The sequence below is a fragment of the Delphinapterus leucas genome, chromosome 13, assembly GCF_059928025.1.
Source record: "Delphinapterus leucas isolate spDelLeu-1000000601 "Yukka" chromosome 13, BTC_Dleu_Yukka2, whole genome shotgun sequence".
Lineage (NCBI taxonomy): Eukaryota > Metazoa > Chordata > Mammalia > Artiodactyla > Monodontidae > Delphinapterus > Delphinapterus leucas.
The window spans coordinates 7999648-8026054 of NC_143141.1; the positions used below are offsets into that span (position 1 = coordinate 7999648).

The 26407-nt window shown below is 41.1% G+C and overlaps 2 protein-coding genes across 9 annotated transcripts in view; one reads left to right on the top strand and one right to left on the bottom strand.

The window, feature by feature from the left end:
• The window catches only part of REV1 (REV1 DNA directed polymerase), an 83784-nt gene that overhangs the window by 46065 nt on the left and 11312 nt on the right, over nucleotides 1-26407 (top strand). For 4 of the 7 annotated variants that reach the window (XM_022599270.3, XM_022599271.3, XM_089922659.1 and 1 more), the window contains 8 exons: nucleotides 1511-2214; nucleotides 4369-4476; nucleotides 5908-6024; nucleotides 10462-10570; nucleotides 15708-15836; nucleotides 18303-18457; nucleotides 20624-20743; nucleotides 25982-26202. In XM_022599270.3, coding sequence (XP_022454978.2) covers nucleotides 1511-2214; nucleotides 4369-4476; nucleotides 5908-6024; nucleotides 10462-10570; nucleotides 15708-15836; nucleotides 18303-18457; nucleotides 20624-20743; nucleotides 25982-26202 — 1663 coding nt within the window. The other 3 variants (XM_022599274.3, XM_022599275.3, XM_022599276.3) reach the window with 3 other exon arrangements.
• Nucleotides 1507-26407, bottom strand: part of EIF5B (eukaryotic translation initiation factor 5B) — a 104160-nt gene continuing 79259 nt past the window's right edge. For both annotated transcript variants that reach the window (XR_016395335.1, XR_016395334.1), the window contains exon 26: nucleotides 1507-26143. The gene's annotated coding sequence lies outside the window, so the exon portion shown is untranslated. The remainder of the gene's footprint in view (nucleotides 26144-26407) is intronic.

The following is a 26407-nucleotide window of genomic DNA, read 5'->3' on the forward strand; positions in this document are numbered from 1 at the left end:
GATTTAAGACTTTTCTGACTTTACTTTTGTTGCTTTCTGTGTTCTTTATTTTTGGCATGTTCAGTGCATTTAATAAATTTCTTTGAAATTCCTTTATGTGACTTTTTGCTCCCTTGCTCTCTGTCTCAAGGGCCAGACTTTCTCTGACACATATCAAATGAGGCTTTCCTTCCTTCCTCTCTTACTCGTTTCCCGTTGGTCATCTTTTCCTCTTTCACTGGTGGGATCATCTTTGAGGACAGGACCTACTCAGACTTGGCTGTCAGATTCCATGAGTTGGTCAGCCAGAGCCAGAGCCAACCCAGGAATGGCTGGTGCTGTTTCGCATCCAGCTCATGCTTGGTTTGCTGTGCAGTCAGGCTGTCATGACTAATGTACCCAGTTGGTATTAGGAGCAGGAACTTTAGATTAAACCTGGTAATGCCGTGGTAATCTCACCTGTGCCTTGGTGCTGCATGTGGCACCCTCATGTGGAGCCTGAACTGTACTTGGACTAATGCTGTGGACTTTGCTAAGTAGAATGAATTACTGCTTTGTAATTCAGATTTTTGTTTTTGTTACTTAGGTGATTCTTTTGAATGCAGATGAATCTTGTCTTTATTACAGAGCACTACCAAGCAGACATCTAGAAGAGCCAGGATGTGAATTTAACATAACATTTGTCATAGTTACTGCATTTATAAACCTGTCATCAGGACACTTGGTCCAGATTGCCTTGGACCTACCACCCTGGCATCTAAATAATGCTTTTCTTAGAAATGAAATGCTAATTCCCTTGTCAATAGGGCGAACATCCTCATTTTTCTAGGTATGAATTTTATTGAATTAACCATACACATTGACCTTTTTTTTTTTTACTTTTTATCTACTTGTGCAACAGTTTGACCCTGTTAATGGATTAGTGAATATAGTCTGTCAGTCATTTCCTGGGGGGAAGTAAGGAGCCTCAGGATTGTAGCAGTATTGGATTTAATGTGTTGAACAGTGCCTTATATAAAACTGAAAGTAAAAAGAGGAATAAGAATTCAAATAAGGTTTCTTACCCATTTTTACGGGAATTAATTCATATTGTATTAATTTAGCAAATACTTACTGACTACCTAGTAAATGCCAGACACTGTGCTACAAACTGGGTATTTAAAGCTTACAGATTACAGTTAATTTATAGTGGGAAAAATAACTGAAAACAGTTTCTTGGATTTTTCTTCAGTCTGAAAAAGATCCAATTCTATTTTCTTCTCTGTGAGTCTCTGAAATTAAAAAAAAAAAACAAAAACCTGAAAGGCTGTTAATGTGCTAGAATTTTCCTAGTTACCTTGCTCCTTCAGTTTAGCAAAGAATTATCTTTTATTAGAAGAGCAATAATGAAAAAAAAGTTTGTGGCTTAATCATTCAGATTTGGTGGAGGGAATATTAAAGTGTGTACCACTAAGACAGCGTTTAAATGGAAAATTGTTTTAGCCTGAAAGTCAGACATTATTCATTTAAACAAATTTTTTTCCTGCCCTAGAAATCACATAATTAAGAAGATTGAGACAGAAAATGAACTCAGAGTCAATGGAGTGAACAGTTGGAATGAAGAAGATGCGGATAATGACTTGGGTTTTGTGGAGCCGGAGCCCTTCTTCCCAGGAAGGAAACAGAACGGAATTCCGCATCCCAGAGATGGCAGTGCCGTTTGCAACGGACACACTCATAGCTCTAACGGTGCCTTAAAGACACAGGACTGCTTGGTGCCCAGGGGCAGCGGTGTTGCCAGCAGCCTGTCCCCCGACCCTGCCCATGAGGAGGAAGCAGCCGAGAGGAGCAGCGGCGGCTTCAGAGACTGCGCTGAGCAACAGTCCCAGCAAAGCACCAGAAGCACAGATGCTCTGCGGAATCCGCACAGAACTAATTCCTTCTCCCTGTCACCTTTGCACAGCAACACTCGAGTCAATGGTGCTCACCACTCCACTGTTCAGGGGCCTTCAAGCACAAAGAGCACTTCTTCAGTCCCTTCACCGAGCAAGGCGGCACCCTCTGTGCCACCCAGGCCCTGCCGCTTCATCTCGGACTTCTACTCTCGCTCGAGACTGCACCACATTTCCACGTGGAAGTGCGAATTGACTGAGTTTGTCAGTACCCTGCAGAGACAAAGTAGTGGTATCTTTCCAGGAAGGGAAAAGTTAAAAAAAATGAAAGCAGGCAGGTCTGCATTTGTTGTAACTGACCCAGGTAGATACTTACTAAAATTGTTTTCTTAAGAAACAATCATGCTTGATCATTTTGTTCTTAATCTGTCACTGGTATTCTCGTCAATACTAAGGTCTTGTAACATGGAAGTCTCTAGGAATAGCAGGTTATGTAAGTAACAGTGAGTATAACAGATGACAGAAAGCTTTCTTACTAAAAATTTTCTACAAAATTAGATTTGAGTGTGGCTAAGTGAACATTTTTAGGTAATTTAAATAGTAATGAGGTTGGGATTCTGAGCATTCATTCCTCCTGTAGACCTTATCAGTTGTTGAAGTTTTGAACTGTAAAATATAACATATTTTTATATTCAGTGCTTAAACTCCTGTAAGAATGAATTGGTTTGGTAAGAGTAACTGTTCATTTTTAAAAGCTTGCGTCATAATGATTTATCAATAATTAAATAACTGTCATAATTGCTATTATAAGTATAGTGGTAAGCTTTTAGTGAGATTAAGTATTTTCACATATAAGTAGGTTGGTTAATTGTATTTTGTTTTTTAAATAGTTGTCATCAAAAAAAAACAAAACCAACAATAACAGGCTGTATTTCTGTGCCTGTCATTATAAATTGGTATCTGGTTTGAGGTTTTAGTTGCTTTTTATGGATTACATGGGTTCCCCCTGGGGCGGGATCTCAGAGATTATCTAGTATTACCCTTTAACTTATAGCTGTGGAAACTGAGGTGCAGAGAGAAGCTCATGGTTCTCTCACAATGTGATAGAACCTCTCCATGTGGGTTTTTTCTGTTGTGTTTTGCTGTGTTTGATGTATTCCAAATGCTTTTTGTTATTTATGAGATATTTCAAAATAATGTTATAGGTATTAGATTTTCCTTTTATCATGCCTTGGCCTTGTTACCTAAAGGTCGTTTAATTTTGAAAGCTTCAAAGAGCTATTATGGATCAGTTCTATGAATGGGAATAAGATGAGAGATTTTTATGTTGTATGAAAGCATTCAGTAGGCATTTAGTATATACATTCTGTGTGACTTGAGTCTTTAAAACCATTATTTTGAGTTGTTTACATTTTGTGTGTATAATACTTTTATACAGCAGACTTATAATTGTTAAGGTTTATTTTATAAATGATTTCTCGAGGGAATATAGAGGGTAGCAAGGAAGTCCCTGGCTTTGGAGTTAGGTAATAGCCTGAGTCCACATCCTGGCTCTGCCACTCTTACGATGCAGAGCATGTGAGTTCACCTCTCTGAGTCTCAGTTTCCTGTCGGCACACAAGTGATAGTACAGGCAGATAATAGGATCAAAGGTCCGGTGCCCTGCACCTAGTGAGAACAAGGTAAACTCTTTCACAATCACAATTTGGTATATAGAGTTGTCTCAACATTTTGAGGAGTAAATGTAAGTTTTTGGAAGCCTGTTATGAAGATTAACCTCAGTACTGTTATTCTTAAATCTAGCAGAGGAAAATTCCTTTATGAGATCATCACTTTTTACAAGTGTGGTGGCTTATGGGGCTCTGAAATTAGACTGCCTGGGTTTGAATTCCAGCTCAGCCTCTTAGTGGCTGTATGATTCAAGTTATTAATCTGCAAAATGGGGATAATAAGCTTACTTCTCTCGTAGTGTTGTTGTGAGAATTTAAATAAATTAATACATGTAAACCTCTTAAAACAGTGCCTGACACCTACTTATAGAGCACTCAATAACAGTAGCAGTTTTTACTGCTGTCTTACCAAGGAATGTTGTTACTGCATAGAATAGTAATCATCTAAAGTAACTTAGGTCTGTGGAACTAAATATATGAAAACATCTTTATACATTTTTATAAACCATTCAGCCCACAGAAATAACTTGGAGATAAGCAGTTAGACAGACTTTTAATTAGAGACTTGTTAGAATATAGACTAGGAAAACATGATGTCTTCACAATTGATTTTAAATTCTGTTTGGAAACTAAATTTGTATCTCTGAATTATTTCCAGAGCCAAAGAAACTGAAATTTGAATGCTCTTGAGGTGATAGAAGTAATCTATTATAGAATCTGTATTTTTTTTTAAACTTTATTCTGCTTGTAAGCATTTAAAAATGTAATTTCTAAAATTAACTAGACCTGATTTTTTTTAAAATATTAAAAACTAGCTTGGGGTTTGAACATTCTGTTTTTCCTTCTAGGAACTATGTCAGTATTGAGTTCACCCAGACCTCAGAGCTGTATAATGCATGTTGATATGGATTGCTTCTTTGTATCAGTGGGTATACGAAATAGACCAGATCTCAAAGGTCTGTATTCTTGTTTATGTATTAAGAAAACTGATATACTGTTATAGACATTTATTCTAAGGGGTCACAAAGTATTCTTTAAGAAATATTTATTCTCATTTTCCTTGGCAAAATCAATTCCTACTTCCAAATGTTCTGGACTCCATTATCAAGAAAGAGAGGGAAATTAGAAAAGTTTTTTCCTCCCTGTAGAGACCAGGCCTTTAGGGAAGAATATTCCTCTTCAGCTGAACATCTAAGACTAATGTAGATAGGGACCTGCTTTGGGCATTTTCTATATTTTTAATCTATATTTATTATTACTTTGTCAATAAATGGAGATTTTATGGTAGCATATGTCTTTGCAACTTGAGTCACTATGCTTTCTCTTGAATGAATAACTTGATTAACTGTCCTGATGCTAGGGAACATTCCCACTTTTTGGTTGTAGGGTAATTTTGTATTATTGAATATTGCTAAAATATGTTGTCATCTGTGCAGTCTTTGTTTTAATGGAAATTTTAGGTATTTGTGACCTAGTCAATACTTTTGAAAATATTTATTCTCGATTTTTGAGAGTTCTGTGTCCAAAAGAGATAGCTATTAGTACTGTCTTCTGAGAGTGAATTTTCCCCTTAAGGAAAGCGTGGAAACTGCCGGGTTAATACTAGGGCTTTATTCGTATCACGGGCAGTGGCTGCTTCGGCTCTGATAGGAGCGTTCAGACTGTAAAGAGTTGATTTTAGCCCATGAGTGACTTCTTAATGCTTTTTTTTTTTTTTTTTTTTTTTTGTCCTCACAACAAATGCATTCAATGAAATATATGCATGTATATATATATACTATATATATATATATATATATATACACACGCACACATGGATTATCCATGCTATTGCTTTACAAAGTTAGAGTTATCTTTTAACACAAACACATATAAGGAGATGAGGCATGAAAGATATTATAACTAAACCAAAAATTTTGGGACTATATATACTCACCTTTGATTATATAGTAGGTCAGATTGTGATTCCTCTACATATACATTTAATTAGTTTTTTTTCTTGCTGTAAAAATAAAGATTAGATGTTACCTTACTTTTCTGATACCAGAAATATTAAAAATCTAGATACAGTTTTTCTTTTTCTCCCCACCCTGCCAGTCTGAATCTAGGATCTGAGTTGCCTGTTTACTACTGTAAGAAACCAGACAAAAACCATAGAAAGCTATGATAGTGTTGCTTTTTAGTTGAATAAATGCATCAAAATTGTCATAACTAGTTTACTTTGGGGGGTACAGAGAAACATCAGTAGATGACTGTTGCATAGCGACGGATAATCTTCAAAGATTTTGACTCTTTTAGGGATTAATGCCTAAGTTAAAGCTAAAGAGAGATGTCTTATTTCTTAAGTGTTAGTGTTCCTGTACTTAGCTTTTATTCTCTCCTTACAGGAAGGCCGGTGGCCGTCACAAGTAACAGAGGCACGGGGAGGGCACCTCTGCGCCCTGGCGCTAACCCCCAGTTGGAGTGGCAGTGGTACCAGAATAAAATCCTGACAGGCAAAGCAGGTACAGATAACGAGCCCTCTTTGAAGTCAGAGTGCTCCTGTTGAAGACTTCTGGATTTTGCTTTGGTATCGTTGTTACAGAAATAAAAGCAGAGTTGAAATAATTAGCTTTTTCATTCAAGGGTTTTAAGGGTGTCAGTGACATCTTAAAGCAAAATCCGAATGCAGTACAAATGAGTGGTTTAATAGTTACGCTTTGTTGAATTGGATAACGATACTTTCCTGGGAAAGAGAGTGAAGAATGTTTTAAAAGGTGTGATTAGTTTGCTTTGTGTAAATTTAGATTGGGGATGAAAATCATGGACATCGTTCTGTGGAAGCCTCTCCGCTTGGAAGTTAATTACTTGTTGTTTGGTCATGGATCCCAGTAAGGGCACTAAAGTTTGTGTTGCCGAAGATGTGTATGAGCCAGTGGAGTGAGAAACAGTAAGGCTTTAATTTACTGGAATAAGAAGATAAGTGCCAGCAGTCATTCCCCGTATCTTTGTTGAACCTGTTTCATATGAGAAACGTTTTCTTGCCTCTCTGGCTCTTAAATTTTGGCTATTAGTAAACAAAAATCATAAATTATACTAATCACAGTGCTGTTAAGATTTTCATGTTTCTCCCCCCCCCCGCCCCCATTAAATTCCCTGAGAAATATTTGCTTAGATGTGAAATTATTTGGCGTTGATCAGTTTCCTCATGGATGTCTGGAAAGCCAAAATTTTTTTAAGTTTTTCAAAAAAATGTTAATCAGGAAATAGAAATTAGGTATGCAGTAGAATGGAAGGCATGCAGTTAAATTTCGTCCCAATTATTTCAGGTCTCTAGTTCTCAGTTATAAAACTTTGGGCTTATTTTAGAAATGCTCTTAATGAAATTAAGACAAAAGGAAAGCCAGTAGACATCTCTGAGAACCTTTTCAGGATTACATTCCTCTTGCTGGTTGTGTTCATCTGTTTACATGCTATAGGTACAAAGGAAAATAATTATAGATACATCTTTATGTTTCATGGGTACCTGTATTCTGCAGATTTCCTAAAGCTTTTCCCGGTCATTAAATCTTCTAAGAGAATTTTTAGGATTCTAGCGTTTTGTGTGAAGTGAGTAGATGTTGAGGTTAGGAAATATTGAGCTTGTTGAGATTTAGTTATATTATGGTATTTGACAATATGGGTAGTTTCTTAAGTATTAGTAGTTTGGTTTGGGGGCAGGTTGGTTTTTCTTTTTGTCTTTTCTGTGTGGTATCATTTTAAAGATGAAATCTAAAATTCTGGAAAACAGTAGCTTAAGGGAATGCACAGTACTTGTGACGCATTGGGCACTCAGTAAAATATTGGATGAACATTAAAGAGGGAAGAATAATACCCTGTGTATACCGTTCATAGCATCTCTCGTTACTCAGAGCTCCTCCCATGGGTAGAATCTTGTGTTTGCACACGTGTCCTTACTTTACAGTCTCCATCTACACATTCCTTAGAGCAGCAGAGAGCTGGTCCTCTTCTGTCTTTCCTCGTATCACAAATGATCTGACCATAAACAGTTTATAAACAGAATTCTGTCATTGATTACTTAATTGTGTTCATCAGTGTAGCCACTGGGTTTTCATAACATTGTAATGACCTTTTATAACTCACATTCCCTCTGCCTCTAAGTGTGAGTGGTAAACCAGAAGGTATATATTAGAAGTATTGAAATTTCACTTGCTATTGAAAACTGTCAAAAATAGATTTTCCTATCACTAGAAAAAGTGAATATGATACTTTGTATTTTATACTCTCTCTTTAACTTGATATCATTCACTTTTATGTACGTCCTAAGCCTTTTGACCCATTAGGAGCTTACCAAAATATTTGCTACATATAACATGAATAGATTGTCCTCTATTACAAAGTTTGGTTGCAGCTAGGCTTATACTTGGAACTTGTTTTTTTTCCATGCTTTTGTTCCTCTTTCCTTGTTATTCTCTGATCTTTCTTTCTCTGGCTCCTATTATTAGATATGGCACCAAATTTTAAAATATTGAGGATCAGTTTAGGAATTAGAATCTTTGCCTTCTGTACAGTAGCTTTTAAAAAAAATTCAGTTCGAATGTTTTGGATTGTATGTCTAGGCAAAGTATTAGAACAAATAGCATCTTTAGCCCTTTATCGCAACTTAGTTTCTTACTTGTCATATTCAGAGACTCTGTCTAATCGGACTGGCATAACCAGGGCTCTCCATCCCTGGCTTCTTTGGCAGCTGCTTCCTGAGCAGTACTTAGCAGCGAGCCTTCTCATTGACGATCTTGAATTTGGAATCCATGTATACTCAGAATTTCATGGTTGGGGCCTTTTCTCCCTTCCTGAATTCCAGAATGCAGACGTCTCCTATCCCTTCAACAACTTCAGTGTTCATTCTAAAGAACAACAGTTTTTAAAATCGTGTTAGTCATAGATTTATTCTCAGCGATTTCTTTTTCACAGACTTGGGTCCTGGCCTCTGATTTCTCCAACCGTTCCTCCACATTCTCCATGTGCCCGTCTAGTTTGTCGAGTTTTGATGAGCAGTTCTCTACTTTGCCCTCCAGTGAGGACAGTGTGTCCCTGCATTTCCCTGAATCTCCCATGAAGCAACTCACTCCGCTCGTGGAGGGACCACGCACCCTGCCGCGCTGTGGACCAGGTCAGCCCGCCCAGAGGAGAGAACGCGAGGTGCCACCCCAGGCAGGGCGTTGGGAGCAGGGACCACAGACACTGTTCTCACCACAAGCGTGACTTTTCCGTGATTTTCAAAACAAGTGCTTAGGTTGTTTAGCCCTTCGTATATAAGTCACCTAACTCCCCATAACTCACAAGCCATCACTCACGGGTGCACCTTTGAAAGGCAGCTGGCCGTGGCCGTTCAGGCTTCAGCTCTTCTTTTTTGGTTTAGTAGCAGCCCCGGTTGAACTGTGATACTGACAGCCGCAAAGTCCTTACAGATGTCCGGCTTAGAGTACTGGACTGTAACCTGATATTTAGCCTTCCAAAACCCTTCAGAACACTGGGCTGTCTGCTCTGTGTTCTGTCTTTAATTTGTCCTAGGACAGCTTCTGTTAGCCACAGTGTATCAGAAATCATGGCTCAGATTGTACTCTGCTGATTTTATTTTGGACGCAAGTGGAATTTGACCCCATTGACATGCCAATCCTCAGAGTTTGGTTCGCACTTACACTTCATATGCGTGGGTGCCAGAAGGCAGGATTGCTTGTGTGGGTTTCATAGCTGGGTGAAGGCTGATGACTACTGAGGCCAGACCAGGAGGGGTTGTTACAGCTCGCAGAGCCGGACACCCTGCCGTGTTTACCTGCTGGTGCTTTACGTGACTGATTTTTTTTGTGGAACGTTATGTCTCTGAAATAAAAAGATAAATACTGGGCTTGTTAGTTACGTGTTGTTACACTGTACTCTAAATAGATTTGTCTAGAATTAGCTGAAGTCCTGTCGTAGTCTTATCTTACTGATTGTTTGTTCAGAATAGTAGAACTATGACTGAGAATAGATGTTTTTAAAGCATATTCTTCTTGGAACTCAGTAGTATCCCAAGAGACATAGCTGAAGTTGTGTTTTCATCTGTTGCTCACTGGCTAGTGATGTCACGTGACGTGCGGTCAGTAGGCTTTCTAGACTGAGTGCCTTAATATTCTTGCGTGAATCTGTCAACTTGGTTTGGATATTGAGACTTATTTGTGAGCTCTACTCTTCAGGCTGGAGTTGTAGTCTGTAGAGCAAGTGATAGTCCCATCTCACTTGAATGTTTTTAATTGCACACATGCATTGTTAAGCCAAAAGTGGAATTTCCTGGAAGGGGGGATAATACTGTGAAGCTCTCTTACGTGATGTGTGCTCAAAAGAAAAAGCTTAGATTTAGCATGGAACTTCTTATGGCATATGACCTTTTAAGTTATTTTTTGATCAAATGACTTGTAGGAAGGAATTTGATGTTTGTTGAAAATGTTGTTAATTAGCTTTAAATTTTGCAAATAGTTTTTAAGAAACAGCAAGAACATTCAGAGAAATTTACTGTATTTCCCACTAACTGCTTCCCATTCCAGAGAGCTGTGTCATCCTTTTGAGGCTGTAGGAGGGGGTTTATCTTCCTGATCACTCTTTTCATCCTTGTCTGTCTCAACAGACTTAAAGGGATATTTTATACTTATCTTTTGGTATATGTTTTTTAAAACTATTGTTAAAACAGAACTCTTTCGATTTATTATAAGTTTATGTCTGACTGCTGGTGAAGAATGTACTGGAAGCAAACCATTTTAGAGTTACAGATTTTCTTTTATTAAATAAGGGGATAAATGTCAATGGAGATAACTATATTTGGAATTTATTGAACATTTATATATGAAAGGACTGGTAAACAAATTTCATGAATGAAAGTTAAGGAAAATCAGTTTTTAACACACAATCATTAAATTTTATTTTTAAAGCAGAAATACCAGATTCATCAATGTGGGAGAATCAAGATTCCGCACAAACAAATGGAATTGATTCTGTTTTGTCAAAGGCTGAAATCGCATCTTGTAGTTATGAAGCCAGGTATGTAGAAATTAAGGGTGTTGTAATACTTAATGAGTAAGTTACTTAATCATTTTTATATAATATTTTGAAGTGGATTTAGACATGCTGGTCAAGCCTGTGACTTAAATGTTAGAAACATGTTATGGAAAGAAATCTTTCTAGCCTTAATCCCTTCAGTTTCCTTTTCTTTCCCTTCACAAATGCTCGATAACTTTAAATAAATACCTTAGTGTCCTGATGAACCAGTGGGTCCTATGGTGGAAACCAAAAGAAGCTGGACATTGTCGTTTTTAAACCATTGTCTCTTGAAGTATAGAATTAAAGAATTATATATTCTTGAATAGGAGAGGGCCTTAATGTCATCTACTCTGATCGTTCCCTTTTAGCACCAGGATCCCTTGTTATTTAAACATCCTAATAGTATTTTTTTTTTTAACTTACGTTAAAACTTGATTGCCTGTTAAGTTATAACTAAATGGTTCCATAATGGCATGACTAATCATCTCCTCACTTAAAGTTGCAGTGTTGTCAACCTGTTAGCACTAATCCTAATTACAACCAGCTGTTTTAGTACTAGAAGAAACAGACACATATATCATATGTTCCTCATACTTTAAAAAAATTAATCGTTTTTTAAAAATCGATTATTATAGTTGTAAAAATGGAGTAATAATGAAGTGATTAATTTTTTTTTTTTTTTTTTTTTTTTGCGGTACGCGGGCCTCTCACTGTTGCGGCCTCTCCCGTTGCGGAGCACAGGCTCCGGCCGTGCAGGCTCAGCGGCCATGGCTCACGGGCCCAGCCGCTCCGCAGCATGTGGGATCTTCCCGGAGCGGGGCACGAACCCGTGTCCCCTGCATCGGCAGGCGGACTTTCAACCACTGTGCCACCAGGGAAGCCCCCTGAAGTGATTAATTTAAAAGAGTATTCTTTGTTTTTTCTTTCTTTATAACTGAACACAAACATTTTTACCTTTATAGCACAGCAAGCATTCATTTACACATTGTTGGCAAGTGTTAAAGTATTTACTAATTATAGAAACAGAGTCAAGTCACATCAGCTACATTTTTCAGCCCTTTTTTTTTTAGATAGTGTCTTTATGGCTTAGTCATTCATACTTCTAAAAAATTGAGTTATAATTGACATGTAACATTAACCGCATACAACGACTTGAAATATATAACATTTTTCAGTCTTGATTTAAAGTTGGGGTTATTCAAGCAAGTCCAGTCTGAACAAAAAGTATCTCAACACAACATCATCTAACCAGAGTAGTTTGCTTAAATCTTGCCAATTATTTTATAAAAAGGATATTTAAGAAAAAAGGATTATATTCAAACATGCATAATTATAAAAAAATTTTTTATATAAATTTATTTATTTATGTTTGGCTGTGTCGGGTCTTTGTTCTGTGTGCAGGCTTTCTCTAGTGGCGGCAAGCGGGGGCTACTCTTCGTTGTGGTGCACGGGCTTCTCATTGCAGTGGCTTCTCTTGTTGCAGAGCGCAGGCTCTAGGCGCGTGGGCTGAATTCAGTTGTTGTGGCGCACGGGCTCAGTAGTTGTGGCTTGTGGGCTCTGGAGTACAGGCTCAGTAGTTGTGGTGCACGGGCTTAGTTGCTCCGTGGCATGTGGGATCTTCCCGGACCAGGCCTCGAACCCTTGTCCCCTGCATTAGCAGGCGGATTCTTAACCACTGCACCACCAGGGAAGTCCATAAAATATTTTAAATTATTTTCTGTTTATGACTTGTCAGACTTTTACTCCTGAACTAACTTTGCCTTTCTCATTGACAGAATTACGTTTTAATCTTTTTCATTGTTAGTTGATAATGTAGCCAAGGAATTGAACCTTACTTTAATGAAAGAGATACGTCAGATCTGAATACATTTTGCATTATTATGTTTTTATTAGCACAGGCGGTTTAGAGCTGATGTATGCTGTGCTCAGTAGGCTAGCCTTTTCCCCCTGCTGAGTTACAGGCAATGCGCTTATGATGACTGGGCATCGTGTCCTGTATCTGGAGGGTATGATGAAACCCAGAAACACATGCTCAGTCTTTGGATTTTGCTGGTGGTGAAACGGAAGCGCCGCCTTTCCATACTGCCTCTGCAGGATCTCCCTTCTCTCCCGGCGGCCCAGGTTGGACGCTGGCTGGAGAGTGAGCACCAAGGCCACCTCAAAGTTAGAAGCACTGCCAACTCCTGGTGGCTTTCAAGTCCAGTAGCCACAGATATGTCTGGGCTCCGGGCCTCTGTTGGTGTTTGGATGGTGCCTTTGTATTGTACCGCAGATGGCGATTGTCAAGCTGAATGTGTTACAGAATAATTGGGGTGACGATATATGAGGGCCAGATGCTGTGTAGCAAAAGCCATTTGAGTGTCGCTTAGAGGGCAGAGGTTTATTCTAAGGAGATGCAGAAAGGGACGAAAATGAATTTGTTTTAGTTGGCGAAGAAAAACACGAAACCCACAGCAATGGGGTTTTTGTCCTTTAATTGTAATTTTTCATTTTCCAGAAGGCTATTCCTAATGAAGGTCTCTTGAATACCCTTTTTTGTGTGTGTGGCTATCTAATAGTTATATTTTCCTTAAGTGAGTAGTTTTTTTTTTAAATAAGTATATTCACAGTTGGATCAGAGAAATGTTTCTGGGCTTGGCGTGGGGACTGTGTTGGTGGGCGTGGTCATCCCAGCTTTAGGCACTGGTGAGTTTTCAGTAGACATAGACTTTATAATAACGGGGTCAGCAAAGGATGGAACGTGAACATGAGACGGTAGAAGTCATAGGAAGGTAGAATGTGTATATGTAGGTCAGAATATGTACTCATACTTACCATAGAGAACTAGCTTTATACATAGTAAGCTAGAAGGTGAATAATGTAGACGGATAGGTGATGATATACAAATATCCTAGAATCATAAATTTTTAAGAGCAAATCATTTCTGAACCTCTGTTTTCACGTGCTTTTGTAAGGACACTTTACAGTCCTTAATTAGTGGTATGGATGTCCTTCGGCATATTGAAGTGACAGTGACAGTGACTTACTGGCTACTTTTTTTTCATATTGTCTAATGCAACGCCAAATACCGTTGTCTGAGCATACAGCACGTGGAAGAAGGAGTGTGCTGCCTTCACTTTAAACCTGGGAGTAAGCTGTTTCTGCAGCTTATGAAGTACTGGTAGTCTTTGCTGCCTGGGACTTCACTTGAGAGGAATAAATGTCACTGTAGTGAAGTTATTTCAAGCTGTTTTGTAATTGTCTTTACTCATTTATCTTATTTTATTTATTTATCTTATTTTATTTTTTTGGCTGTGCCGCATGGCTTGTGGGGTCTTAGCTCCCCAACCGGGGATTGAACCCGGGCCCTTGGCAGTGAGAGTGACGAGTCCTAACCACTGGGCCGCCAGGGAGTTCCTGCTCATTTATTTTATATGAAACAAGTCTAGTTTTCCAACCACCAACTCAAGGTCTTTTGCTTCCCTTAGTTATGGGAAGCCTCTGAGGTTTACCCTTTTTTTGTTCATAGCTCCCTTACAGTGTCTAGTGATCCCTAAACATTTCTCCGTGAGATGTAGGTATGCATGAGTACATAAGTTGATGTATTACATTTTTCTAAGTAATATGTCCCTGAAATTTTTTGTGTGAAAACTTTGAAAATGAATTTATTGTAAATATAAGAGTATTATGCTTCCAGGAATTATGTAAGACATTCCTTTAAAAATGAATAATTACCTTTAATTTGTAAGTTTAGCTTTTTTACATGCTGAACCTATGTATCTAGCATTACTGGAACGTTTCAGCTTGTCTATGCACTTCTCTGCAGACTTGTGAACTCCTTTGCACACACTTCCCTGCCTTATGAACCAGGTCCATCACCTTGAATCCGTCCTCTCCTAGACCAGTGCAGGTCATCCTCATGGATGTCATGGGATACGCTTTATTCACATAGTGCCCGAGACATAAATTTTTGTTAAATGAATGAAAGCATTGTTTTCTTCACCATGATTTGTTAATCATCTCTTCCTTTACTGTCATTTTTCCCTCTTATTAGATATTTCTCATCTACTCTGGGCTTTGCAGTCTGATGATCTATTATTGTTTTTATATACATTAAAAATGCATGTCATTTTGCATTTCTTTCATCTGAATGGCTTGGCGGAGTCTCTTCCTTCTTGGCTCTCTGGTGGTCTGGGATGGGCAGGCGCCACAGGCCTCTGTGCCACAGGGCACACCTCCGTACTAAGTGAGCACTGAGTAAATGTTTATTGGGTGGATGTATAAAGTAACCATTTGATATATTTACACCTATGAGTATGTAATCTGGGGAAACATTGCTTATTGTTATCTGCTTGTGTTTTTACTGTAAGATTTTTTTTCGATTCATTGCATAGTAGTAACATGGAATTGTACTCATTATGTATAATTCCATGATTACAGTTTTGTGCTGAATGCTCCAAGTTACCACAGGTAAGTGGGGCGTGGAGACACGCAAAAGATTTGAAATTTACCATTTTCAATTAGGTCCCTCAAAGTTCTGGAACCCTGGCCCCTGCCCAGAGTGATGTCCCACCATGTCCAATGCTGTTGGCATCTCAGCCACTGTGGAGCCACCGCAGAAGCTTGGAATTGGTCAATTGGGAATTGGGTGGCAATAGGATGGGTACACTGTGTCTGTCTGTCGCATAGCGCTGTTCTGTGTGGTTCTGCTGTTTATATTCTTTGTCTTTGGGGGATTGAGCCCTGGCCAAACCGGGCCCCGTGTGAGGGGAAGCAGACCGTTTTGACAGCACGCTCCTGCTCTGCGGTGGCTGTGGTATCACCGACGTGTGGTATGCTGGCATCTCTGCACAGGCGCCAGAGGTCTGAGTCTCAGGAGACGTCTTCACAGAGGCAGGAGCCAAACCTGGCCTTTGAATAACGTACTTGGGCACATCTGCACATGTCACTTACACGCATCAGACAATCTTGTCAGTTTCCTTTTGGGGGAAAACAAACCTGTAAGTTGTCTTAATGCCTGTTTTTTACCCCTCATGAAAATGGAGTTAAATGAAAATTGTGTATCAGTGGCTTGGGGAGATACTATCAGTATTTGATACTTGATTTGGCGTTTAAAAATTCCTAGTCTAACCTCCGCTGTATTTTGTTCTTTCTCTAGACGAGTTGGCATTAGGAATGGAATGTTTTTCGGGCAAGCGAAACAACTTTGTCCCAGTCTTCAGGCTGTCCCCTATGATTTTCACGCGTATAAGGAAGTTGCGCGGACGATGTATGAGACACTGGCCAGGTACACTGTGTGCTGTGCTCACGCTCCTGTCTGTTCCTTTACTGCTTTTACCTAATGTTGAAGAGAGAACAGTTTCCCCAGGCCTGTCGGGGTCACTTTTGCTGGACGCTCCTCTCTTCCGGGAACCTGCTCCTCTGCCTTCTGGTGTCACGGCCCCCTCTCCTCCCCACGAGCACCTCCCGGAGCAGGGCTCAGGCCTCAGGGACGTGTTTGCACGGCTGGGATTGTTCCGCTGCTCCCTGGTGGTGATGTCAGTCTGATTCTGTGCCTGCGTGACTTCTCGTCAGCGGTTCCAGGTTTCCCTCCGTGGAACCAGACAGCTGAAGGATGGGAGTTTTTAACCTGGTTATTCTCTTTTATTACATTTGAATTATGGTTTTGTTTAAAATGAGAACTATACGTTAACAAGTAGAGACCTTGTCAAACCCTGTGTCCTCTAAGGTCATTCGGGACGCCAGAAGCTAGCTGTCATAGAAGGTTCTAGCAGTACAGCTGACGCACAGCTTGGGGTGGTGCGGTGCCGTCCTCGGTGCGGTGGAGGGCCACGTGTCGTGGCAGCTGCCCTCTGCGCCCGTGGCTCCTCCGTGTCGGGGATCGCGTAGCGCCCCAGTGTGTACCGCTGACAAAACCCAGGTATACGTGGTCCCGTGCAGTCCAAACCAGTGTTGTTCAAGGGTCAGCTGTAGTTTCAAGGTGGGTGATCAGTTGGCTTGAGAAAAAGATTAAGTTTTAGAACATTTACAGTGTAGGTATATTGAATGTTAACTCAAAACCTGAAATTTTAGATAAGTATATGTCAGGCCCTGTATGCTCTACAGCTGGAGTTGGCATATTTTCTCCATAAAAGGCCGGATGAGGTCGTTGTCCCAGCTGCTCAGCCCTGCCGTGGACAGTGGCAGCAGTCTCAGACGAGGTGCGGGTTCGGCTCTGCTCCCTTCAGTCTTTATTCACCAAAACAGGTCTCTAGACAGCAGACCAGGGTCCGCCAACCCTTGGGCTGTGTTGATGTTCTAAGGGAGGTTCTTGCCTCTATCTTCACTTCTTCCTCTCCTTTCTTAACGCGTTATTTTGAACACCTGTTTATGGAGTATCTACCAAGTGCAAACCACTGTTGATGCTGCCAATCCTATGAGAGTGGAGTCAGATCCAGGCTCTGCCTTTGAGGAGCTTACTTTAGCAGGAGAGAGAAACATAGGGGGGCAGGTGAATTTATCTGGCATCAGTCTGTGGACTTAGGGCTGAATGACAAGCCAGTTACAATCACAGCTGTCCTTAAGACCCCAATGTGGGAATGTCAGTGTTACCAGGTGAAGAGAGTGCTTTTCAAGTCCTGTCCCAAAGCTGCGGTCAGTAGCAGCGCCGCGTGTGGGCTGGGAGCGGGTGGCTGAGCTGGGTGCTGCGTGTTCTGGTTACCGGAGGCCCTGGAGCGGGCAGCCAGCCTGCACCTCGGATCGGGGGGTTTGGTGGACGCTACCATATAATTTTAGTGGGTGGAGACATTGTTAGGGGCACGTGGCTGTTCTTTGGGGGAAAAAATTCCTTGTTCTCCTTCCACCTTTGGAAATCCTGCCTCTGCTTCATATTCTCCACGCCTCAGAGCAGCTTTCATATCAGGAGTACCCTTCTGCTCTTGCAGATTTCTCTCTGGAGTTAAGCCTAACAGAACACTCGTTTCTTAAATGATTATTGATAGTAATTAATCTGATTCATAACCTACAGTAAGGTGTAGTGAGAGGCGAGGCCTGGCCCTCCTGGTACTTTACCAGGTGGATTATTGACGATCCATTTCTGGTCCCGAGGCCTCTGCTGGCCTTGTGGTTCACATATTTAATTAGCATCAGAGCCACGTGGTGATTCTTCTCTTCCTTTTCCTCTTCTGTGGAGAACTGAAACAGTCCTTTGTGTGAGTAGATCGTGACCAAACAGCAGCAGCAGTCAGAACCCAGAGCATTTCCACGTGCAGGGGGTGTTGCTGGCGTCCTGGACAGGCATCTGGGTGACTGGCCACCATCGTATCCTGCTGTGTCCTGGGCGTTTTTGTTTAGGAGACTGTCAATTGCTTGTTTGATTTGTGTGATATTTCTGTTCCTCAAGGATTCTGGTAAATCGTGTTTGAACATTTTTGAAATTAAGTGTTGTGACAATTCCAATTCACTTACTACTTTTCAGCTATTGAGAGGTTTACAACAGTATTCTCAGTATAGGGAAACTGAAATGGTCATTTCTGTTGTATTTTTGGTAGTTAATATGGAAAAAAAGAAAACATTGATTAACTTTGCAGTTAAAAGTTAAGTGACTAAATAGGGGCACTTGGGCCAGTTCAGTTAAACTGCGAATATTTTTAGCATTTTAAGTCTTGTAAGGAAATGTCAAAGAGAGATGCCATAGGAAAGCCTGTTTTGCCACATGTGGCTGCTTGATGTTAAGCTGTGGCTGTGATTCGTTGCCTTTGCTCTGTGTTGGCAGCTACACACATAGCATCGAAGCTGTCAGCTGTGATGAAGCTCTGGTAGACATCACTGAAATCCTCGCAGAGACCAGACTCACTCCTGACGAATTTGCAAATGCTGTCCGCACGGAAATCAAAGACCAGACTAAATGCGCTGCCTCTGTGGGAATCGGTTAGTAGCCAGCATATCTTGTACTACTCATTTTCCTCAAAGCAGTGCTCTGGGACCGTTGAATACCGCTTGATTTTTAGGAGTGATCTTTAGGTTTCGTTTTTATCACCGTACCACATAGGTCTCCCACTTCTGAAACAGTTCTCGGCATGGCTCACAGTTGGGCAAAGCATGAGATGAAAGTGTTGGAAACGTAAGTAAATGATAACGTCTTTGGAATAAACGAGTTGGAATATTTCTTGTTCTTCAGAAATGGGGAATATTGGATGCAGTGTATGTCAACAGTATTTTTTTCAAGTGAACAGAGGCGGTATTTAAGGCAGTGCAGTGTGAGTGGGGTTTGGAGTTCCATGCTGTTGCGTCTTGTGGTAACTCAGTTACTTTCTGAAGCTTCCTGGACCGCTCAGCCAGCCCTGTCTTCACTCTCTCGGGGCCAGAAGTTGCTGTTATTGACTCATCCACACGCACACCCCATTATCCCCTCCCCCCACCTGTTCTGTTTTGTCTCTAAGCCGTGTTTGCTTCCTCAGCCCTTGCCATCATTGGTCCTCCTCTTGTCGACTCTCGCAGCTGTGTGCTCTGGAGCCCCCTCTGTCACCCTGAGCTTCCCCGTGTCCCTCCTGTCTGAGCGAGCCCAGTGCCTCTACCCATAGGAGATCTTTACTGGGTACCTGTCCCGAGAGGAAGGCAGGGCGTGCAGCCCCACGCAGGGCCTCGTGCGGGAGCGCCACGTGCAGGTCTGGAGGCAGAAGCAGGAGTGAGGGGAGATCCTCGGCCAGAGCCTCTCTTGGGGTCTGTGTGTGAGTCTGATGAGCCTCTCTTGGGGTGTCTGGCGTGGGTGTGAGAGGCGCACCCCCCAGGAACTCGCTTGCTGTCTTTAGGGATTAACCAGCCCTGGGAGGGCAGGCCCTCCCCGTCGGAGGGATTTTCAAGATGTCAGAACGTCGTAAGCTGCAGAACGTACAGAGCGTGAGGAACACATTAACAGCGTCCCTCCCCTCCGGCTCCCCGGCGTGTGGCCTGCACCCCCTCCTCAGCGTTCGTTTAGGACTTGCCTTCTGGAGTCCACTGTCAGGCACAGGTTTAGTTCTTTGTTGTAAATTGTATTTATTTTAAATTTACAAGTGGGGTGACATGAATAGGTCCTTTTAAGTTCAAGCACGTAATTAAGACAAAAATCCCAAATGATGTTTCCACTTCTCAGCCCTCTTTTCTTCAGAACTCACCACTTTTATCGTTTTAGTGTGCCTTGCCAGTACTTTTTCTCTTCATGAATATCTATACATTTACCCTAGGAAAACACACTGTTTTTAATGTAAGTCTCCTGTAAAACTAAGATATGTGCTTTATAGAAGTCTTCTGTAATTCATGGAGATTTTATTATTTACACAGAAGTTCATCTGACCCCATTTAGGTATTTCTCAGATGCCTGATACCTTCTCGGGCTCCAGTAGCCTTCTCTCTGCCCTGCGTTAGTTGTCTGTGTCCGTTCACACACCTTGGACCTCGCTGTCACTGTCTGTCTCCTTTTTTAAGACGCTCATACCCTCAATTTCTACTCCACGTGTTCTGATCATATAGTGAGACATCTGGTTCTCTGGGCTTCTCCTCCCCAAGTCCAATGGCATTTCTTTGGCCTTATTTCTACCCAGCGTGGATCCATTGGTTGGTAAAATGAGGGACTTCCCTGGTTTTCCAGTGGTTAGGACTTTGCGCTTCCACTGCAGGGGGCCCGGGTTGGATCCCTGGTCAGGGGACTAAGATCCCGCCAGCCAAGAACAAACAAACAAACAGATAAACATTGGTTGGTAAAATGAACTGATTGCTGGTCGTTGCCCACAGTTCCTGTAAACCTCCAATCTTAGATTAGGACTGTTTTCTCTATTCCTTTACCTGGGTAGGAGATGTTGAAATGTCACGTGTTTTGGAACAGAAGGTAACATCTGTCCAGGAACCATGCTGGTTATAATCTGTAATACTTAACAGAATTCTGCCGGTTTTGTACTGTGTTTGAAATGATCAAAGTTGCACATTATTTTCATTCTCTTTAGAAATTTGATAGGTAACCTGTCTCTAGATGTCTTTGTTAAGAAATTTTGAAAGTAATTGTGAATACTTCTTGAATGACTTCTTTCTTTCCTTTTTTTTTAAAAAAAAAATTTATAGGTTCTAATATTCTCCTGGCTAGAATGGCAACTAGGAAAGCAAAACCGGATGGCCAGTACCACTTAAAACCAGAAGAAGTAGATGATTTTATCAGAGGTCAGCTAGTTACTAATCTACCAGGTAAATACAAATCGTTTCTTTTTAACTTTTATTCATTGTAAGTATTCATTAGTGCTTTTCATAGATGTATAACGTTTCTTTCTTTTTTAAAAAATGAATTAAAATTTTTTCATCTTTTATTGAGTGCCATGGGAAACAAAATTTAGAACTCCACAATGAATATCCTTTCAGTTGGTTTATCAGAACCTTAATATAACATTTTAGTTTTGCCTCTCTTGTGTTTTACTTTAAGTATTCAAGTATTTCTCAAGTACCAAGATCAAGGAATTCTAGGAAGTCATACTTAAAAGAATATGATGAACTTGACTTTTGGTCCTTTAAATAAATCAAAATTGAAATAGTGTACTTCTAGACCCAAGGTGAAGTTTTGAAAATCGAGTCCCCTATTTACAAAATCGTCCTTCCAAACTAGTGATACTTTTCTGAGTTTACTAAACAAATAGTTTTAAAAGTAGAAAATATATAAACCATATTAGGAAGAAGAAAACCTAAAATGAAGTGTTGTATTTTGTTAACTCAGGCTGAAGTAAAATGTCCAAAAAGGCATACCTTTCTCACCTAATGGGCAGGATGCTTAGTTATCTTACTTTCTTGTGTAGTGTGGCTAGCTAACCTAGCGTGTAAAAACCTTTCTCTTTGGAGAAATCAAGTATAATTCATTGTAACTGGAAAATGGTTGCCCTTTTGGGGCCTTGAAGAGATGTAATTTTTGTGTGTAGGGCAGTTCATTTCACAATTATTAAATATTGAGACTTGCTTTCTATGGTAGGTACCTCTTTCTAAGAAATTTCTCTAAGCCATGTAGGAATCCAGGATACCATTTCAGATCATCCTCTCCTGTTTTTGTAAAGCAGCCTGCGTTAGCTTCACAAAGCTCCCAGGTGTTTGTGGTGGGAAAGTTCAAGAGAGTATACTTTTGGTGAAAGGTTTTCTTTTTATTCATTTGTTAAAAGTTTTAACACTTTTAACAGTGGATTTAGTGGTATTTTTAGATGCATGTTCTTAAGTCTAAGAAAAGTATATCTGAACTAACTGAGAAATTTCTGTTATAGGCCAAAAATATTAAATGACCCAAATGCCATTTTATGATGGGTTAGTTCTGAAGCCTCCTGACTCCCTAGTAAATAACATCCAAGAATGTGGTAGTATCAGAAATGTGAAATATGACATTTTGATGGTCAGTTTGAGGTTAAATTTGAAGAGTAACCTTATAAAATCATGCTAGCAAATTACCTTATTAGACAACACAATTTAGGAGTTTTAATAACATGTCTTATTGCAGTTTTATATAAGAAGGAACCAGTGTATTTAAAGTGCATGTGTTGCTGAGGCTCTGCCGTAACAAAACACCACAGACTGCGTGGCGTAAACAGCAGCAGTTTATTCCCTCAAGAATCCTGGGGACTAGAGGTCCGTGAATGAGCTGCCAGCCTGTTGGGTTTCCTCTGAGGTCTCTCTCCGTGGCGTGTAGGTGACCGTCTTCTCCCTGTGTCTTCACATGGTGTTTTCTCTTTGTGCGTCTGTGTCCTGATCTCTTCTTATAGGGACACCAGTGATATTGGATTAGGGCCCACCTATATGACCTCTTGTTACCTTAATTACCTTTACGAAGGACCTTTCTCCAGTTATAGTCACATCCTGAGGTACTGGGAATTAAGATTTCAGCATAGGTATCTTGAAGAGACACAGTTCCGTCCACAGTGCCGTCTTTATACTGCATCATTCTTGTAAGTTTTTTTTTTGTTTGTTTTGTTTTTTTTTAACACAGAGAGGTTTTAGTTTTAGTTTCTTGACCTAGTCATCTTACCTTTCACCTTCATTTGCTTCCTGGCTGGAAGGACTTTACTTTTTGAAGGGCACGTGTGGGTTTATGTGTCCCGGTTGAGTTTTTAGGCACAGCCTTGAAGTTCCTAAGAGAACCTTGAAATCTGGGGGAGATGGGGGCGGCCAGGATCGGCTTCCTCTGGCGATCCCCCTGCTCCTCTCTCTGTGAGAACCAGCTTGTAGCCTGTGGCCGCCCAGAATTGTTGGAGAGATTTTCATGTGTAAGACTATTGACTTTTATAAAAATCCCCAAATTTATTTTCAGGAAGATTTAGAACATTTCAGTATGTAAAACGTCAGCCTTTTCTGTTGTTACTCCTGCCCTGAGATGGTAACGCATCTCAAGTACGAGCTGCCCTCTGAAAGCAGGCTCCACACGCATGCGGGAATTCTTACAAGAAGGAAACTTGTTCATCTTTGTTAAAAATTTGTCATTTCCCAAAGATAGTTGAAGGTGAATACATGGTGACTATTAACATTTTGTGGCACATGCTTTGAGTAAGTTCTGCTCTGTAACCAATAACCAGAAGCGGGTCCATGTTAAACGCGCCTCCCCGCTTGTCCCCCGCCAGCTGCCTCTGTCCCTGTGTGCCCTGCCCGGTGACTGAGCACACGGCGTGCCTGGCACACAATCATTACAGCCGCGTAAAAGGGGAGCACATGCTAGTAAGTTTATGAAGGCACCCCAGAGAGTAGTGACTGCATGTTGTGCTAGCATACAAATTACCAGCGAGATCTGTTTAGCTAATGAAAGAAAGGACTGTCCCCAGCAACTGTTTAAATGCGGTAGCTCTTTCCACTGTTTCTGTGGCTCTTCGCAAGACTTTCCACCCTGGCTTGTAGGACCTTCTGCCCCTTGTCCATCCTTTGCTGGGTGTGTGCACCCACTCTGAGGTTTCCAGCTCTTTCTTCTCGTGTCAGATAAGCACCGCGGCCGTGTAGGTGTACATGACCATCTACACTGTCCTGATATGGGAGCCACTAGCCAAGTGAAGCTAGAAAATTTTAGGTTAAATTAATTAAAGTTAAATAAAGTTAAAATTCATCTTCCCAGTTGTACTGCCCACATTGCAGTCAGTGCTCAGTTACCCACATGTGGCGGGTGCCTCCTGAATTGGGCAGCACAGAAGAGAACGGTTCCGTCACCACAGAAAGTTCTGTTGAACGGTGCTAACTTAGATGGCAAAGGTTGATTCTTTGGAACTTGACTTTTCTGCGTCTCTGGACTGTCAAGGTCCGGGTGCCGGGAGGAGGCATTCCTGGCTGTTCTTAGCCTGGGGTCATGGTTCCCCTTCAAGGACAGATGTCACATCTTCGTCCAGTGGCTTCGCTGGCAGCTTCCACGACTTCAGTTTTCTTCTCTCCTTCTCAGAACCTTGGTTCTGCGCTGCACATTTTCCTTCATGTTTCCCTTTCTAGGTGGTTGCACTCAATGTGACTCTCAAGACCCTGTTACTTCCTCCTTAGAGGGGCCTCCTTTCCTTAAAAACGCTCACACTAGCACCCATTCGGGGTCTTGGTGCTGATTCCAAGCCAACTTTTCCCCCCTGTGCAGACGTCATAGGGGTTAGAGGTAGACCATCCATATGCCTCCTTCCCCCAACTCAACTTCAGGCCATTCCATTCCATTAGGTGAGCTTGTAATGGAGAGGAACCTCTCATCTTCCCTAGAGGGCAGTTCAGTTAGATTAGGTTGATCATGGTTAAGTTGGTGATATTTAATGTAATAGTCTTTCTTTTGTACCTCTTAGTGAATAATAATTGTGTTCTGGTATACTCAAGAGACTCTCAAAAACTATAGGTTTTCCCCCTGCCCATCCCAGTACACACAATTAATGCAGGATTATTGCCTCTTGCTGATTTTGCAAATCAGGGAGAACAGATCGGCTGCCCAGATTTGTCAGGGAAAGAACATGATCACATTTTGAGGGTGGGGAGTTGCGGCAATGATGGGACGGAAAAAAACAGAGACAGAAAGCATTCCCTGAACACGAACAGCTGCGTAGAGTGTCTCTGGCTTTGGCCACCCTCGTATCTGATTTGTCCCTTTCGTTGGGTTCCTCCTCCCCATCTTGGAAAATACTCCAATAGGTTTCACTTAGAATTTCGTCTTTTTGTGAATGGTCTTCGTCTGGAGGGTTCTCTTGTTGTTAACTCAGACTCTGCTATTCTTGCTTGTTCTCTGTTCTGAATTGAACTTGAAAATGGCACAAATGGGATACAGCACCCTTAACACCTTTCATCTGACTTCCATTAGGGGACAGATTTTCTTGGGTTAAACTTGTCTCCCCCACCTCCGTGGTCATAGACCTTTTGTAAAGTTGACCACCTCCCTCCTAACCGTGTGTCTGCGTAACTGCTCCAAGAGGTTCTCCTGGCAGAACCTGGATGGGAATGCTCCTTCCCCCACTAGGGCCACTCAGAGAACTGGAGCCAGAAGTTACAATAAAGGTGACAGATAGGCGACCCCAGACTCCACTCTGAGCCCCCTGGTAACATCCTACAGAGGGCCAGACCGCAGTCTTCCTCACTGATGGACAATACTGATCTCATGGTGTGGAGACCATTTTAATAAGAGTTTTAGTTCCCCCAGGTTACTCTTAAATCACTTTCCCAGACATATGTACCTTCGTTAAGCTTTTGGGCACATGGAGAGCAACAGAGCTCATGAGCATCGTTTGGGCGAGGCTCCAACCTTGCATCTTGCAGACGGTGACGAGGGGCTGCTGCACGCTGGCCCAGCTGCACGCTGGCCCAGCTGCAGGACACTGACTGCCTTTCCAGGGCGATGATCTTTGTTGGTAAAAGACATCTGTCTGTCCTCCCCTCGCTGCTACTTTGCTCAGGAAGCTTCATCCCCACGTCAGTTGTGCCACTTTGTCCAGTATGAGAGCAAGCAACGTGGGCTTGGACCTCTGTCATGACTTCTTGTTCTAGTTCCCATTCAGAGAAAATGTGGCTGAACCATTGAGAGGTTTGGTCCTCGCCAAAGTCATAGTAGAATCCCTAACATTCCTGAGTCTCCTAGTATGTCTGTAAGTCATACTATAGACTAGCTTAAACGACTCTGTAACTTAGTTGATTTTGTAAATAAGATAGAAAACTTTTTTACTCAGTAATAAATAAAAATAACATTTTTTTGGAGAACTTACTTAGTCATACACGCTTGAAAAGTTCTGGTTCACCTATAGGTAGAGTCCAAACTGAGAAGTAGCTTCTAAAAATAAGTTTACTAGTATGATTTGCACCAACCAAAAAAAAAATTCTTAATCTATGAGATGCTTCAGTTATGTCACTTCAGAATTTTAAGGGAGATTATTTTAAATTAGTTGTTTGTGCATGAATAGTTATTTCATAATGCTCAATTGTTTTTAATAGCTTATATGCAGAATTAAAGAACTGTCCCTTTCCTAGGAGTTGGACGCTCAATGGAATCCAAGTTGACATCTTTGGGAATTAGAACTTGTGGAGACTTGCAATATATGACCATGGCAAGACTCCAGAAAGAATTTGGTCCCAAAACAGGTCAGATGCTTTATAGGTTCTGCCGTGGTTTGGACGATAGACCAGTTCGAACTGAAAAGGAAAGAAAATCTGTTTCAGCTGAGATCAACTATGGAATAAGGTTTACCCAGGTACTGCTCTCTTCACAGGTTTTACCTTATATTCTTTATATTTTCACATAGTCCTGTCTCTCCAACTAGACCATAGACTCTTGATGCTTGAAATTAAGTCTTAAAACTCTTGCCGTTCCCAGAACTGGCAGAATGTTTTTAAGTAGACAAGAGCAGGGCACTAAATCATACACATGTTTAATATTGAAAGTTAATCTACTTGAGA